The sequence below is a fragment of the Acinonyx jubatus genome, chromosome D1, assembly GCF_027475565.1.
Source record: "Acinonyx jubatus isolate Ajub_Pintada_27869175 chromosome D1, VMU_Ajub_asm_v1.0, whole genome shotgun sequence".
NCBI lineage: Eukaryota > Metazoa > Chordata > Mammalia > Carnivora > Felidae > Acinonyx > Acinonyx jubatus.
Genome location: NC_069390.1, coordinates 29,120,611 through 29,134,955, shown reverse-complemented (window position 1 = coordinate 29,134,955; position 14,345 = coordinate 29,120,611). Strand labels below are relative to the sequence as shown.

The 14,345-nt window shown below is 32.6% G+C and overlaps 1 protein-coding gene across 6 annotated transcripts in view; it reads left to right on the top strand.

Moving 5' to 3' along the window:
* ELP4 (elongator acetyltransferase complex subunit 4) overlaps positions 1–14,345 on the top strand; it is a 243,507-nt gene that overhangs the window by 52,404 nt on the left and 176,758 nt on the right. For all 6 annotated transcript variants that reach the window (XR_008290413.1, XM_053203337.1, XM_015066910.3 and 3 more), the window contains exons 4-5: positions 4,808–4,939; positions 12,487–12,626. Coding sequence is in view for 5 of the 6 variants with exons in the window: in XM_053203337.1 (XP_053059312.1) it covers positions 4,808–4,939; positions 12,487–12,626 (272 nt within the window). In the remaining variant the exon portion in view is untranslated. The remainder of the gene's footprint in view (positions 1–4,807; positions 4,940–12,486; positions 12,627–14,345) is intronic.

Here is a 14,345-nt window from a genome sequence, read left to right as displayed (position 1 = left end):
AACATAACAAGAGTCACAGTCCAACCCAATGCCATAAATTTATAAAGTCCATTGCCAAACAAAAGTCACCATTCAGTACTCTTCCTAACTTCACCCTCACACCCAGAAACCAAAGAAATATTACCTTAAAAAGGTAATTTGGGCTGATGGTCTTAAACTAAAGTAATTTTTCCAGAAAGCAACACTGAATTCGGTATGTAATCCAAACCTTAATAGTATATCATCCCCTAAATGAGAATAAAATACTCACTGAACCAACTAATGTGAACACAGGAAGTTGCCATTTTATGAAATCTCATAAGAAAATGAAGAGCCTAGGTCTTCCAAAGAAGATGATGTTTAATTTTGTCTAAGCTCTCATCACATAAAGATAGAGAAAAAACTTTAGCTAGAGGAAAAAAAGTCTGAAAGAAACATAATCCAAGAAGAGAAGGAAATTCTTCCATAAAAGATTTATATAAGAGCTTAATAAGAACATGAGTTCAAAACAACAACAAAAAGAACATGAGTTCAATAAAATGTCACAGAAATGAAGTGGGGAAAAAAAACATGAGAAGTGGATAAAAAGGATAATGGCAGAATTAAAAATACAATTTTACTTAAATAATATTATTACCCAATATTAGTAGCAGTAAGAAACAGGCTTGCAATAGTCACGACACAGTTAGAGAAATGAGATTAAAACAGTAAGTGAGAATATATGTTATCTAATAAAATTAAATTTAAGTAGCTTGTAGCTACCGTATTGCATAGTGCTGATACAGAACATTTCCAACATCACAGAAATTTCTATAAGTCACAGCTGGTCTAGAAAATGGGAAAATTTAATCATCTAACATTTAAATTGTTTACTGTGTGACATTTTACAACTGTCAATGATATACCTAATATTTATATCAATAAGAATATATTCTAGTATCGTGTAGAAGAGAAAAATAATGTTAAATGTGAGACACAAAAAATTTTACCTGAAATTACAATCTTCAGCTTAAAGGGGCCTCCAATATTACAGAGGAGAAATAACACAAAGCAATAGACATAGATATAGCCCATTTAAGTTATTAAACTGCAAGGATAAAGGAGGAATTATTCAGGCTTTCAGTCAGAAAGAAGCAAATCACCTACAAGAGTGGAAGCCTTCAATATCACAGCATCATTCCTTGTCCGAAGATAACACAGTGGCAATAGCAACACCTACCTAGTGTTAAGCTAAGCTAATAATAAATCAACTTAGTTATTAGCTAATAACTAAGCTTATAACTATATATATCTATATATACATATAGATATATACTATATATACTATATAATACTATATATCTATATCTATATATATATACATATATCTAAATACACATATAGATATAGATATATATAGTTATTTACACACACACACACACACACACACACACACCCAAAGCATTGGTTGGATAAAAAAAAATTTGAAAATATAATCCATGTATTTACTTCATCACTGAGAACTTCATTGACTACTCTATGTAAAGTGGCATCTCCTCCCATTACTCTGTATTCCTTCCCTCTTTTGTCTTAAAATCCATATCACTATCCTTCCTTTGTTTATTTTGCTCACTGCTTCATCCCTTGTATCTTCCTGGAACTGCTAAATGAACACAGGTATCATTTTTAAAAACCCAAGAATGACAGAACTGTGGTAAAAGGAACCATGGTGAATCCATTTCAACAAAAAACCTAAACTAAACAACTGTGTATCTGGTTGCAGACAAGAATATAAATCTATAAAGCTTGACATTATAAAAATAATAGGGAAAAAGTGCTACATGCTGATTTCCTCATTCTTTATAGGAAAGAAGAAAAGAGGAACTGATTTCATTGAAAACTGAAACACATAGAAAGGAGCATAGGGACTCCAACATCTTAATGTGCTTTGTATCACACTTCTAATCCTAGAAGAGAATGTGTCAGGAAATAATCTCACTCAAAGAATCATTGATGAGAATCATTCTTTCAATTTTGCTTTGTTTTTGTGTTCTTGTATAAATTAAAGTAAAATGTTCATTTTCCACTATTAATAGTATTTTATTACATGCTATTTTTTTGGAAGTATTTTGTCTAACATATCCATGTATGTATATAAGTTTATGCTAGGAATGTGGTTTACTTAATGATTATTGTGGGGGAGGTTGGCTTTTTAATTTTTTAGTTTGATACCTTTGTCATAGCTATTTTTTTTGTAATTTCTCTTGATATGTCTTGAAGTTCATTAATCTTTTTTCCTGAAATGTCTAATCTGCTCCTGCCATCCAGTGGGTTTTAAAAATCTCAGATCTTGAAGTTTTCATTTCTAGAGGTTCATTTGGGTCTTTTAATAATGTCTTTCATATCTCTATATGCTCAATCTTTATTGAACACATGGACTATAACCATAATTGTTTTTTGTCTTAGTCTAATTATATTTGTATCACTGCGGCATCTCCTTATTATGGGTCCTATTTTCCTGTTCTTTTTCATTCATTTTTTTTATTGGCTCCAGATAGTATGAATTTTAACATGTGCAGTGCTGGATATTTTACATTCCTGCTGACATTCTTGAGTTAATTTCTGGGATTCAGTAAAGTTACTTGGAAACACTTTGATCACTTTGAGGCTTGCTTTTGAGCTTTGTCAGGTGGGATCAGAGCAGCTTTTGTTCTAAAGCTAATTTTGCTTCTCTACCTTATGAATTACAACGTTTCTCCACTCTGGTCGGTGAGACTATGGACTTTTTCTGGTTCTATGTGAGCTGCAGAAATCGTTCAGCTTGCTCCTTTTGAGTGGTTCTTTCACCACATTTGGGTAGTTTCCTTATGTCTATGTACTGATCAGTACTCAAGAGTTACCTCCACAGATCACTGGAGCTCTCTCTCTGTGCTCCACTCTTCCCCTGTAGTTTGCCACATGGCCTCCTTGAACTCCTAGCATAGTCACTTCAACTCAGGAACACTATTAGAAAAAAAAAATTTTTTTTTAACGTTTATTTATTTTTGAAACAGAGAGAGAGCATGAACAGGGGAGGGTCAGAGAGAGGGAGACACAGAATCTGAAACAGGCTCCAGGCTCTGAGCTGTCAGCACAGAGCCCGACGCGGGGCTCGAACCCACGGACCGCGAGATCATGACCTGAGCCGAAGTCGGCCGCTTAACCGACTGAGCCACCCAGGCGCCCCTGGAACACTATTAGGTTCCTCCTTTCTGCATTCTGCACTAGATATTTCCTTTTTTCTTTTTTTTAATTCAAGTATAATTAACATACAGTGTTATATTAGTTTTGGGTGTACAATATAATGATTCAACCATCAATACATTGCCTACTATTGCCAACACAAAATATGTGGCTCTGAGTAGTAGTTAAAGCAATTATTTGACTGAATTCTCATAATCAGATATTTTATTAAGTGCTTAACATGCAGCAGGCACCATTTCTTACATTTCACATTCTTTACTCATTTATTCATTACAAAAACCCAATAAAATGAATATTGTTATTTCTATATTTCAGATGATGAATAGAGATATAGAGAGGTCCAATAGGTGGTCAAGGTAACCACAGACATAGCTACTAGTGTGTAAAGTCAAGACTTGGACCTAAACAATTTAGTTGTAAGATTCAAACTCATAGCCACTATACTGTATTATACCATGTGCCTCACAAATATTTATTTCCATTAGAAGAAGTTACTTTATATTTTGTAAGATGCTAATGCTTTGCTAGGAATGATGGATTCAGAGTTAAATGATATAACTCATCTAATACTAGCATAAATTAAAGTGTAGATCTATTTGGAGGTCTTTTAGTAGATAACTAAAATATATAATGGTTAATGTGTTTTCCAGCTGATTAGTTGACATTATTCTAAGAATAAATACATTTGATCTTGCAAAGTAAAAGTTGCAATTTAGACTAATTTATGACATAACACAAGATTGTGTTTACTAATCCAGCACCCCACATTATCTTTATGATTTTGACTAATAAAAAAGGCAACAATTTCATGTGCTTTCCTTCTCCAAGAAACTTATGTACTTTTTTCTTTGCGTTGTTACTGTAGTAACAACTACACACACACACACACACACACACACACACACACACACACACATATATGTTTTCAATGTTTTTATAGCTGTTCCTCCCTAGGTCAGCTTCCAAAAAAGAAAAGATAAAATTGGACTTCAATACCTCTTCACTTAATGAGAGTTAAATCTATTTTCATTGTTAAGAGAAGAGACAAAGGTTTGCATTTACAAAAGTAATGTTTGATAAGGGCAAAATAAATGCCTGTATTCTTAGTTGTTACTTCACCTGTTATTTTCATGAATGAGTTTTTTGCATTCTAGTATTACAAACCAGTAAACAGATTGCACACATGCTGTATTTTTACCTTGTGGGAAACATAACAGTAATTAAATGCAATACATAAATGCTAATTTCAGACTTTGCTTTAACTGCAATACATAAATGCTAATTCCAGACTTTGCTTTAAATATATAGTATATATATATGAAAAGATCATACCTCTTGTTGCAATAGCATTTGGCTTTTCATGGTATACAAGTTTGAATATTTTCTTTAAATTCTAATTCATTCCTAAAAAATTAAACTTCACAATATTATATATATAATATTTCCTCTGTTTTAGAAATAGCTATATTGTCATGACTTTATGTTTGAATCATTTTTAAGGCATCAAGACGTTGGAAAGTTCTAGTATTGCTAATATTATCATTTAAGAAAATTGTTACATTTTTAAATCACAGATGCTGAATAATGTGTCATTCTGTTTTCTTAGGAACTTCCTGCACCATTACTTGATGATAATGTTAAAAAAGATTTTGATGAAGACGCATGTAATCATAAAACAGCAGAATCTAACATTAAAATGAAAATAGCTTGGCGTTACCAGTTATTACCCAAGATGGAGGCAAGTCAACATAGAAACTTTTCTAAAATTTGTAAATGTACTTGTTTTCATCTTATAGACTCTTTTGTGGTATACCTGTTATTCTTTAAATGCACTACGATGTCTATTTGCTCATTTAAATGACTAATATTTTATTTGTATTTTATCAAGATGATATTTCTTACAAATAAAATTATGGCAATTTTTTTTTTACCAAAATAGATTTCATTTCTTCTATACCCTCCATGTAGAATCTTTTATTATATGGTTGCAAACCAGAGTAAGTAAACACATTAAGGCTATTTCTATCCAGCTTGAATACCTATAAATACTCGGTGTGGATAGACTAAGAGATAGGAAGTGAAGGGAAATTTTCTGAGAAAACAGATGTCAGTGAATCTGCCCACTAAAGCTTATGAACTCTGCTCCTAGGGAAGGCTCTATTCACTTAGCTCCTTTTTTGATTGTTTACTTCAGTCTTCAGAATACTTTAATGTCTACCGGACATTATCATATTGGTAGAAAAGAAAGAAATTTTAATATGAGACATGGCACCCATCGTCCACCCTTCCTTAGTCTTCCACATTGACTGTTCCTTCCCCAAGGACAGAAATATGTTTATAACACTCCTTAACTGCAAATGCATAATTTGGTATACTGTTTCCACTGCCTCCTTCTAAATGCATGGTAGACTGTATATCATAGCACCCTTCTAACCAAGCTTAGACAAAGCCTTAGTATTCTCTGCAATATTCTGGGTGGTCACTACCAGTGAATATGTAAGATGAAACCTGTTTGCCATTCAAAGCCTGAAATATAAAATACACACTTCGCAAGATTATGTATAAGATCTGTGGAACCTTATCCAAACCTACCTTTTAACTCCTCCTGTGTGATTATAAAACACTATATTCACCTGTCCTATGAGATTTGCTCCTTATAAATAGCTTATATTTATGCTGGTAATGATCTTCCCTTTCTTATTCACCAACTCAGCCTTCTCCAAGTGTGAATGTGACTACTCTGACAGTTTCCATACATTATTATCTAATTTCTTATTTTTGTGTTCACAGCCCTTCATGTATTTTATTTTTTTTAATTCTATATTTTATTTTTTAAAAATTTCTTTTTAACGTTTTATTTATTTTTGAGACAGAGAGAGACAGAGCATGAGCAGGGAAGGGGCAGAGAGAGAGGGAGACACAGAATCCGAAGCAGGCTCCAGGCTCTGAGCTGTCAGCACAGAGCCCGACGCAGGGCTCGAACTAATGGACCGTGAGATCATGACCTGAGCCAAAGTCGGATGCTCAACCGACTGAGCCACCCAGGCGCCCCAGCCCTTCATGTATTTTAAAGTACTTCTAATATAATGTTATAGGTAATTGTTGGTATAACTGTCTTCTCCACCAGACAGAATTCTCTGTGGAGAATTCTGTATTCTCTGTGGAGAATTCTCTATGAGGGCAGAGAGCCTGTTTTATTTTCTCTTGTATCTCCAGCATCTGTATTAATGCCCAGATTATAAGCATTTGGTGTTTGATAAATGTATTCAGTCGTTCAGCAAATATTAAGTATCAACTGTGTACTAAGTATAAAATATGGTACAAAGGTACATATTAAGCAATGATAAGTTGTTCTAATTTAGCTGAAAAAGCTATTTGAATACATTTTTAAGCATGATTTACATGACTGTGAACAAACTACAAACCGAAGCGAGGGTATTTGGAACTGATAGAATAAGGAATAAATTTTCCTTATATACAAAGAACTTCTAAAATGAATAAGGAATAGTCTACCAACCTAATTTTTTAAAAATGGGTGGAAATATACAAAGGAAATTTAGTGGCTCTTAAACACATAGAAGCAGATGCCCAGTTTCACTTACAATAAGAAAAATGCAAATTAAAACTGCACTGACCTGCTGTTTTTCTCTTAACAGATTGTCAATACCTAAAATGTTTGGTAAGACACTAAATTAGCAGAGGTGTGGGTAAATTAGTACTTTTATACTTTGCTGGTGGAAATGTAAATAAGTACAATTTCTGTGGAGGGTAATTTGGTAGTAGCCTTTAGAATTATAGAAAATATATACCCTTTGATCCTTTGGGGCATTTATTATAAATATATTTACTTACATGTAAAATGAAATATATATGAGCTATTTTTGCAGTGTATTTTTAATAGCAAAAGATTGGAAAGAACCTAAATGTCCACCAGTAGGCACCTAGTTAAATAAACTATATACCATATAAATGAACATATACCATAATATGTGTATTATGTGTATGGTATATGTGGACAGTATAACACCATATATTTGTATTAAAAAATAAAGGGAAGAAGCTCTGCCTAGTCAGTTGTTACAGACATAGCCTAGCTTGGATGTGATTGAGAACTGGGTAGAAGAGGCCAAAATAAATGTAGTTATTCTGCTTACGAAAATGTGAGTAGAGTGATAGAGATTAAAATAGACAAGGAGTGTAGGACTAGCACTTGAGAAGCCTAATGGCAAAGAACTTCATTCATGTCTTTCAGCCGATAGTTTCACTTAAGTTACTGGGCTTAATGGTGACTCTTTGGTGAAGAATGACTATATTCTAATTTTTCTAGTGGGATTCTGAAAGAACCTGTAATGAACAAAAGCTCTAAGTTAAATCAGCTTTCTTGTAAAGACAGTCCAGTTTTAGGTTATATAAATCACTTGTCTCTCGCATTTACTTACTTTATTTTACTCTTATCTCCATTATATTTTGGTTTTTTCATTGGTCACTAACATTCTTCACATGAAATTATAAGCAAAGATGCAAATATCTGAAACTTTAAGCTTTTTTTTTTTACTGCTTGTTACAAAATCTGTTTAAACATGGGGTAAGGGGTGCCTGGGTGGCTCAGTTGATTAAGCATCAGACTCTTGATTTTGACTCAGGTCATGATCTCATGATTCATGGGTTCCAGGCTGTGCTGATAGCCTGGAGCCTACTGGGGAGTCTCCCTTTCTCTCCCTCTGCCCCCCCTGGCCCCACTCTCTCCTTTAAAAACAAAACGAAATGAAACGAAACATAAGCCCCATGGTCAGTTTTCAAGGTTTACAGTTTGTTTTAAAAATTGTGCTCTTCTTACACTGAACTTTCCTAGATGACTTCCTCTCCCATTTTCTTGAGTTCTCCGCTAAAATATCACTTTATCAGGAATGTATTTTTTTTTCTCATTCTCTATAAAATAAAATCACTCTCTCACTGTTATCTCCTTTCAAGGTCTTATTTTTCTCCGGGGCACTTATCATCACCTAACAGATAATATTATCTCTGTCTTCCTACTAGTAGGTAAGCTCAATGGAAGAAAGGGACTTTGAATATCTTGTTTTACTGGCCTGTAGTGGGTGCTCACCAGTTATTTGTTGAATGCATGAGTGAATGAATTATATAGTATGTGAATTAAATGCAAAACTGAGTTAAGTTGCATTAATTAATATAAATAAAAAATGGCTTTTTTCAAATTTACTGTCAGTGGTCAAACTTAAATTTCTTAGTATTTATAAGTTAGCTCTGTCAAGTTTACAAAATAGAATTGTCTTCTGGCTTCTTTGCTTTTCTTTGAAATTTGGCCAGCATGTGTATTTGCCTGTCACAGAAATTTTGTGAATGAGGATTTGCTGAGATTAATAGACTTTGGTCGTCAGCTGTCATCTACTTTATAAATCCAGATTTTACTTTGCCATTATTAATTTAAAAACAACAAAACCCTGGGTTTTCTGTATTTTATCTGTGACAAAATATAGTTAACACTATTACGAGTATAGATCAAACAAGTAGTCCAAAACTAGCTGTGGCATTTATCAGAGATGCTTCTTAATATAAGTTGCCACCAGATCCTAAGACTGTAGTCACATTCCCACTTAGGGAATGCAAAAAAAAAAAAAAAAAAAAAAAGATAAGAATATGTACACCTAAATCAGTAACAATAGCTCAATAAAGCATAAAACAGTGCTTCTTCCAATTGGAGGGGTGTGTGGCTTTAAAAAGTCCCCCTTCTCTTGTCCTGTCCTTTTGACTCTCTGTCTTAGGTAGGCATGCTCTTTTTTTCCCTGTCCAATCATCAAATCCTATTCCCTTTTCACCCCAAGAATTGGTAGCTTACAGGATATTCTGAGACCCAATTTCTTTAATATTGTATAGTTCTACTACCAGAGCTTATAAGGCTCTCGCACTTCATGGCAATATATTAGATCTTTGTTATATTAAATCCTCATTATACCTTGGCTTTCTATCTTAGTGATTCAGCCACGATAGTCCTGTGATAGATATGTGCATGGTACAGGTGACAACAGATACCATTTTTTCAATAAGGCAATGTTACTGCAAAGGATAGTGATGGATCTTCTGTTCCCTAGTGAATCATGACACAATAACAATAATTAATATCACTTATGTAGTGCTTCACAATTTACAAAATATTCATTGCCAGTGTTGCATTAGATTCTCACAGCAGCCTAGCAAAATAGTTATTAGTGATTGAACTGAGGCTCAAAATGGTTAATTAATCATTTGGGCTCTTGCTTTCCATTATGCCATACTGAGAAACAAGAAATGGTAACAATAATAAGAAAATGTCTTATTTAGACTTTATTTGTGTGTAACTTTTCTCTGAAAGTTTTGATTCTTTGTAACATACTGGAGGTAGGGGATGGTATTGTTTTATTGCTCTGTACCCCTGCTGGCCCCCCATCAGAGTTGATTTTCCCTTATCATAGTAAATTTTTACTGAACCAGTCCATTATACTCTGTTCCACAACTGACAAACGTAAAGGATAGTTTGAGACTGTGAAATAGTTTTCATAATGTAAAACTAAAGCAACATGTTCTTAACAAACTGAGTAAAACTGACTTAGCTATTGATGATATTTTGATTTTTTTAATGCATCTTTCATTTGTGGAGTTGACATTTTTTCATAGAGTATTACTATTGTCAGATTTAAAACATTTAGTTATCTCTTTTCCGAGGAAATATTTGAAGTCTTTGTTTTATGATTTCACATTATTTAAAAAATCTGATTGTATGTTAATGCTTTGTGTCATGGGTAGAAAAAACCTTACAGAATCGTTTTTCCTATAAATATATATTTATTTTCCATTTTCATTTTTATTGAAGGATTAATAAAATTTCATCATTAATAAAAATTTTTATGTCTACCTTGTGAATATTTTAGTTACCATATTTAATTATAATTTCTAAAAAATTAATAATGGTAATAAGAAAAGTTTCCAAATTTATTCTTACATTTTAATGAATTATTTGTGTTCTATATGTAAACTGTCACAGCATGAAATCAATTTTCTGCCTTGATTCATCCCAAATCAGAGATTTCTATCACATTAATATTATAATTAGAAACATTAATAGAGACGGCAACTTTAAAAGCATACTTTGCTTCTTGGCAATTTAGCATATTTCTCTGAGTGCCCAAGACTTCAAGAACCTTCAGTGCACTAATAAATTTATTAACTCAAACTTAAAAGAAGCGAAAAGTCTCTCTTTCTTTCTCTCTCCCCATGGCCAGTCTGCTAAAATAGATTATTCATGCTTATTTGATTCAGGTAGGCTTTTGCAAGCTTCCCTACTAGGCCTGGGAATGTGGTACATTGAGGCCTTTTCAGAGGCTTCTGACATAGACCAAGCTTTTATTGCATGGTGTTTTATTATTACCAAATCCTAGTCTCCACCCAGTTTGTAGGCACTCTGCTTATTCTTTTGAATCAGGAAAGGTTATCACCTACCTTAATCCATGGAGCAGCGTGGATTAAGGACACCAGTGTGCCCCAGGATTCTCAAAGAGGATCCTGGAAACTTCTTGTTTCTTCTTTTTTGCTGTCTTTACTAAATTCTATTGGGCCTTAGGAGGATTTGCATCTGAAATGGGCAACCTGGTGTTTTTCTCAATGAAGACATCAGATCAAAGTTCAGTTAGTCAAGGCCTTTCTAAAACATTAAGGGGGCCTGGACTTACACAATAAAAAGATGAGCTCTAGCAGAGATTGCAGTAAAAACATTCTGAACTATAATCCGGATAAAGAATAGATTATAGGCCAAAGAACAGACCTTGTTTAAATTGCTTTATACTAATAACTTTACATTTAAAAACTTTACCCTATTTTTAAAAAGTATACTTTAATGTCTCATACTTTATTTGTTAACACTGTCTTGGTAAACAGATAAATCATGTTTTGAGAACCACACTTGTGTATATATTGTATTGTAAACATTAGATGGAGCCAATTGATAGGTCTCTTTCCTTAATGAAAGTGAACAGTATCTTATGGAGGGATAAACAGTCATTTTATTTAGAAAGTAAATGCCAAACTCACAGACTCTGTATCAGAGAATAATATTTCTATTAGACTTAAATTTGTTTATCCTGTGTTACTGTAGAGTTGATGTTGGTAGGCATTCAGTTGAAGAATATTAATCCTTTAAGTCTCAAAATGCAAATATCTAGTGTCAAGCAAATGTCTGTTTCTTATCTAAATTACAAAGTTGTCAGTTACTTCGTAAAATGAGAATTTACTCTTCCATTTCTGCAGAGATTATCTGCAGATTATCTGTTTTGTTGAATGTTCTGAAATATGTCTGTTTTATAGCATTCAGGACAGTGGAAACTATGTAAATTTAGATTAGAAACTATTGGAAACTATTGCCAGGTGGAACCTGTTAGGAGTTCAACTTTGTACAGAGGTGTGTACATATTTCTAATGAGTTGAATCAGCACAGAATCCATTCAAAGCAATATAATGAGAATGTTCTGTTACTAGTCCTTTACTATCCTATGTACATAAATTCAGCATCAACAGTTATTAGAGTTACTTGTGTAGAAGATAATTTGTTGGAGAAACTGATAATAGCACAAAAGAGGAGGCATCAATGAACTAATGATGATGTCAGGTTTCTGATTTATCTAATGTAGTTTATACACATTCTCCCTCCTTATCATGTGCCTTGTTCCCATCGGGAGTATCCTCAATACATTTTATACTATGAGCTTAATTTAAAATTAGCAAGAAATTTTGAATGTATATACACACTATCTTGTGAGAATTTAGCTTTTAAATGATGCTCAGCTCAATATGTTTAAAAAGCTAGTTTTTTTGAGCCCCTCACCAATGATTTAATTGGCTTAAGTTTTCATTAGTTCTTAGCAACTCCATATTTAATTGATCATTTAAACCTGGAATCTTTAAAAAATAATTAAAACATGTATATTAATTTTTTTTCAACTCAGGAAGGTAAAAAAAGCAAAGAGAATTCTTATCAAATTTAGTGACCACCAGGAGTGAAGAAACATGGGAAATGAAAAGGTTGATTTCTAACTATTATTTAAAATAATAAAAGTTGTTGTATGCTTCTTTGAAATTTAAAAAGTCTATGTGTATCAGCTCTTCCTTATCAGCATTAAAATGCATAAATGTATCAATATTTTGCTGAATGTAGTTCGAATACATTGTAGTTTAAAAAAACAATAATTAAAAAATAATAATAATAATTTTTTTAATGACCAGTATGGCTTTTCTTAACAGGCTGGACCAGTATCATCTTCAAGATTTGGTCACTATTATGATGTATCAAAAAAGATGCCACAAGAACTAATTGAGGCTTCAAAATGGCATGGATTTTTTTTCCCAGAAAAATCATCTTCAACTCTTAATATTGAACCATGGTAAGTAATGACCCATTTCTGATTTCACAGGTTAATAGAATGCATTTTTACCACATTCTTGGAAATAATGCATAACTAAAGGTACATATCCTAATAAATGTTTTCTATAAAATATGTGATCTTACTTGTGTATATGTTTCATAATATTTCTTTATATTTAGTTTTCTTTTTCTGGTCCTATAACTGTTGTATATGCTATTATCCTTAATTTGCAGTTTGAAAAGTCTGGATACCAAATTATAATACCTCCTGTTTTTAATTTTGAGAAAATGTGGAATAGTTTTTAAATTGGGGTCTTTTAGTCCTAAATGCAAATAGATATCTAAAAACTACTTAGCAGTGAAAATGGTATAAAGTAATGCTGTTTTTCAATAAATGTTCTTTCAGAAAGTAAATATGTTTTCCGATAATTTATTAAGGCTTTCTATTTGTAGTTAGTTATTCTGTAAGTAAACAATTTGTAGTTTTTTAGATTGCCTTAAGAGCAATGTAGGGTTTTTTGTGTTTTACAGTTAAGGGCTTTAAATATTAAACAAATACAACATGTTTATAGTGATACTAACTTTGTTAAGACAAAAGTCTGAAAATTACAGTACTTGACATTGAATAATTTATGTATAGTGTTAAGAATATTTAATTTCAATTCTTAACTGTTGAATCATAGAAACTAATCCATGGAATAGGGTGTTGCCTCTATTTTCTTTCATATTGTAAAACCATTATTTTCAAAGTGACCTGATCTTCACTGACCACATCTTCAAAGTGATCTCCTTAAATGGAGATTTAATAGACAGGAACTGAAATGACTTACAAGTCTGAAGTCTCTTTTCCAGGAATATTACTTGAGAATTTAGTAAAGGCTGTCTTATTTATTTTTATTAAATCTGTGTCCCCCCCCAAAAAAAAAAAAATTCTTCGCTTCATTATGGTTTCTCCATTCTGTGGCGTGAGACTTACCAAAAATGGTACTCTGATGTTGTCTTAGTGTTAATAGCAATGATTAATGATTGACTGCTGTGTGTCAGTCACTCTACTACACATTGCATTTGTTGTCTAGTAAAACCCTTGTATGAAACATAACTATTCCCATTTTCCAGAAGAAGATACCAAAATTTAAAAAAGTTGTTTACTTGAGGCTCAACTATTAAGTGATAGAACCAGGATTAACCTAAGTCAGATCCCTCTCTTTCTTTTGCTTTACTGCTTCAAGAGACTTTGGTGTCCTTTGCCTTTACCTTCCTATGTTATGGAGGAAAGAACACTGGTAAAGAAACAAAGAAAGAAATCTGGGTTCTGATGCTGAGTCCATCCTTAGGAAAATCCCTTAAATTCAGTGAAAATAAATATCCTTCTGTGAAAAATTAGCATAGGGGGGATACCATTTGTCCTACCTACATCAGTAATATTTTGTTAAGTTTGAATGACTATACTGATTATACTCATTCTTAATTTTTGTCATTCAGTAAACCAGACATACATATGCTTTTATGGCTTGGGAAATAACTTTTCCCTGATTCCTCAAGCAGTAAGTGGTGGAACCCAGATTCAAAGTTGGTTCTTTCTGACTCAAAATTCTGTGTTAGCAATAATGCTGTATTGCCTCCATTTATAGAGTGCTAAGGGAAATAAAAAATATAAAATGTCCATTAAGTATGATGTAAGTGAACAAAAAATATAGTGTTACTTTTGTAACTAATAAAACATTTAAATAATAAAACT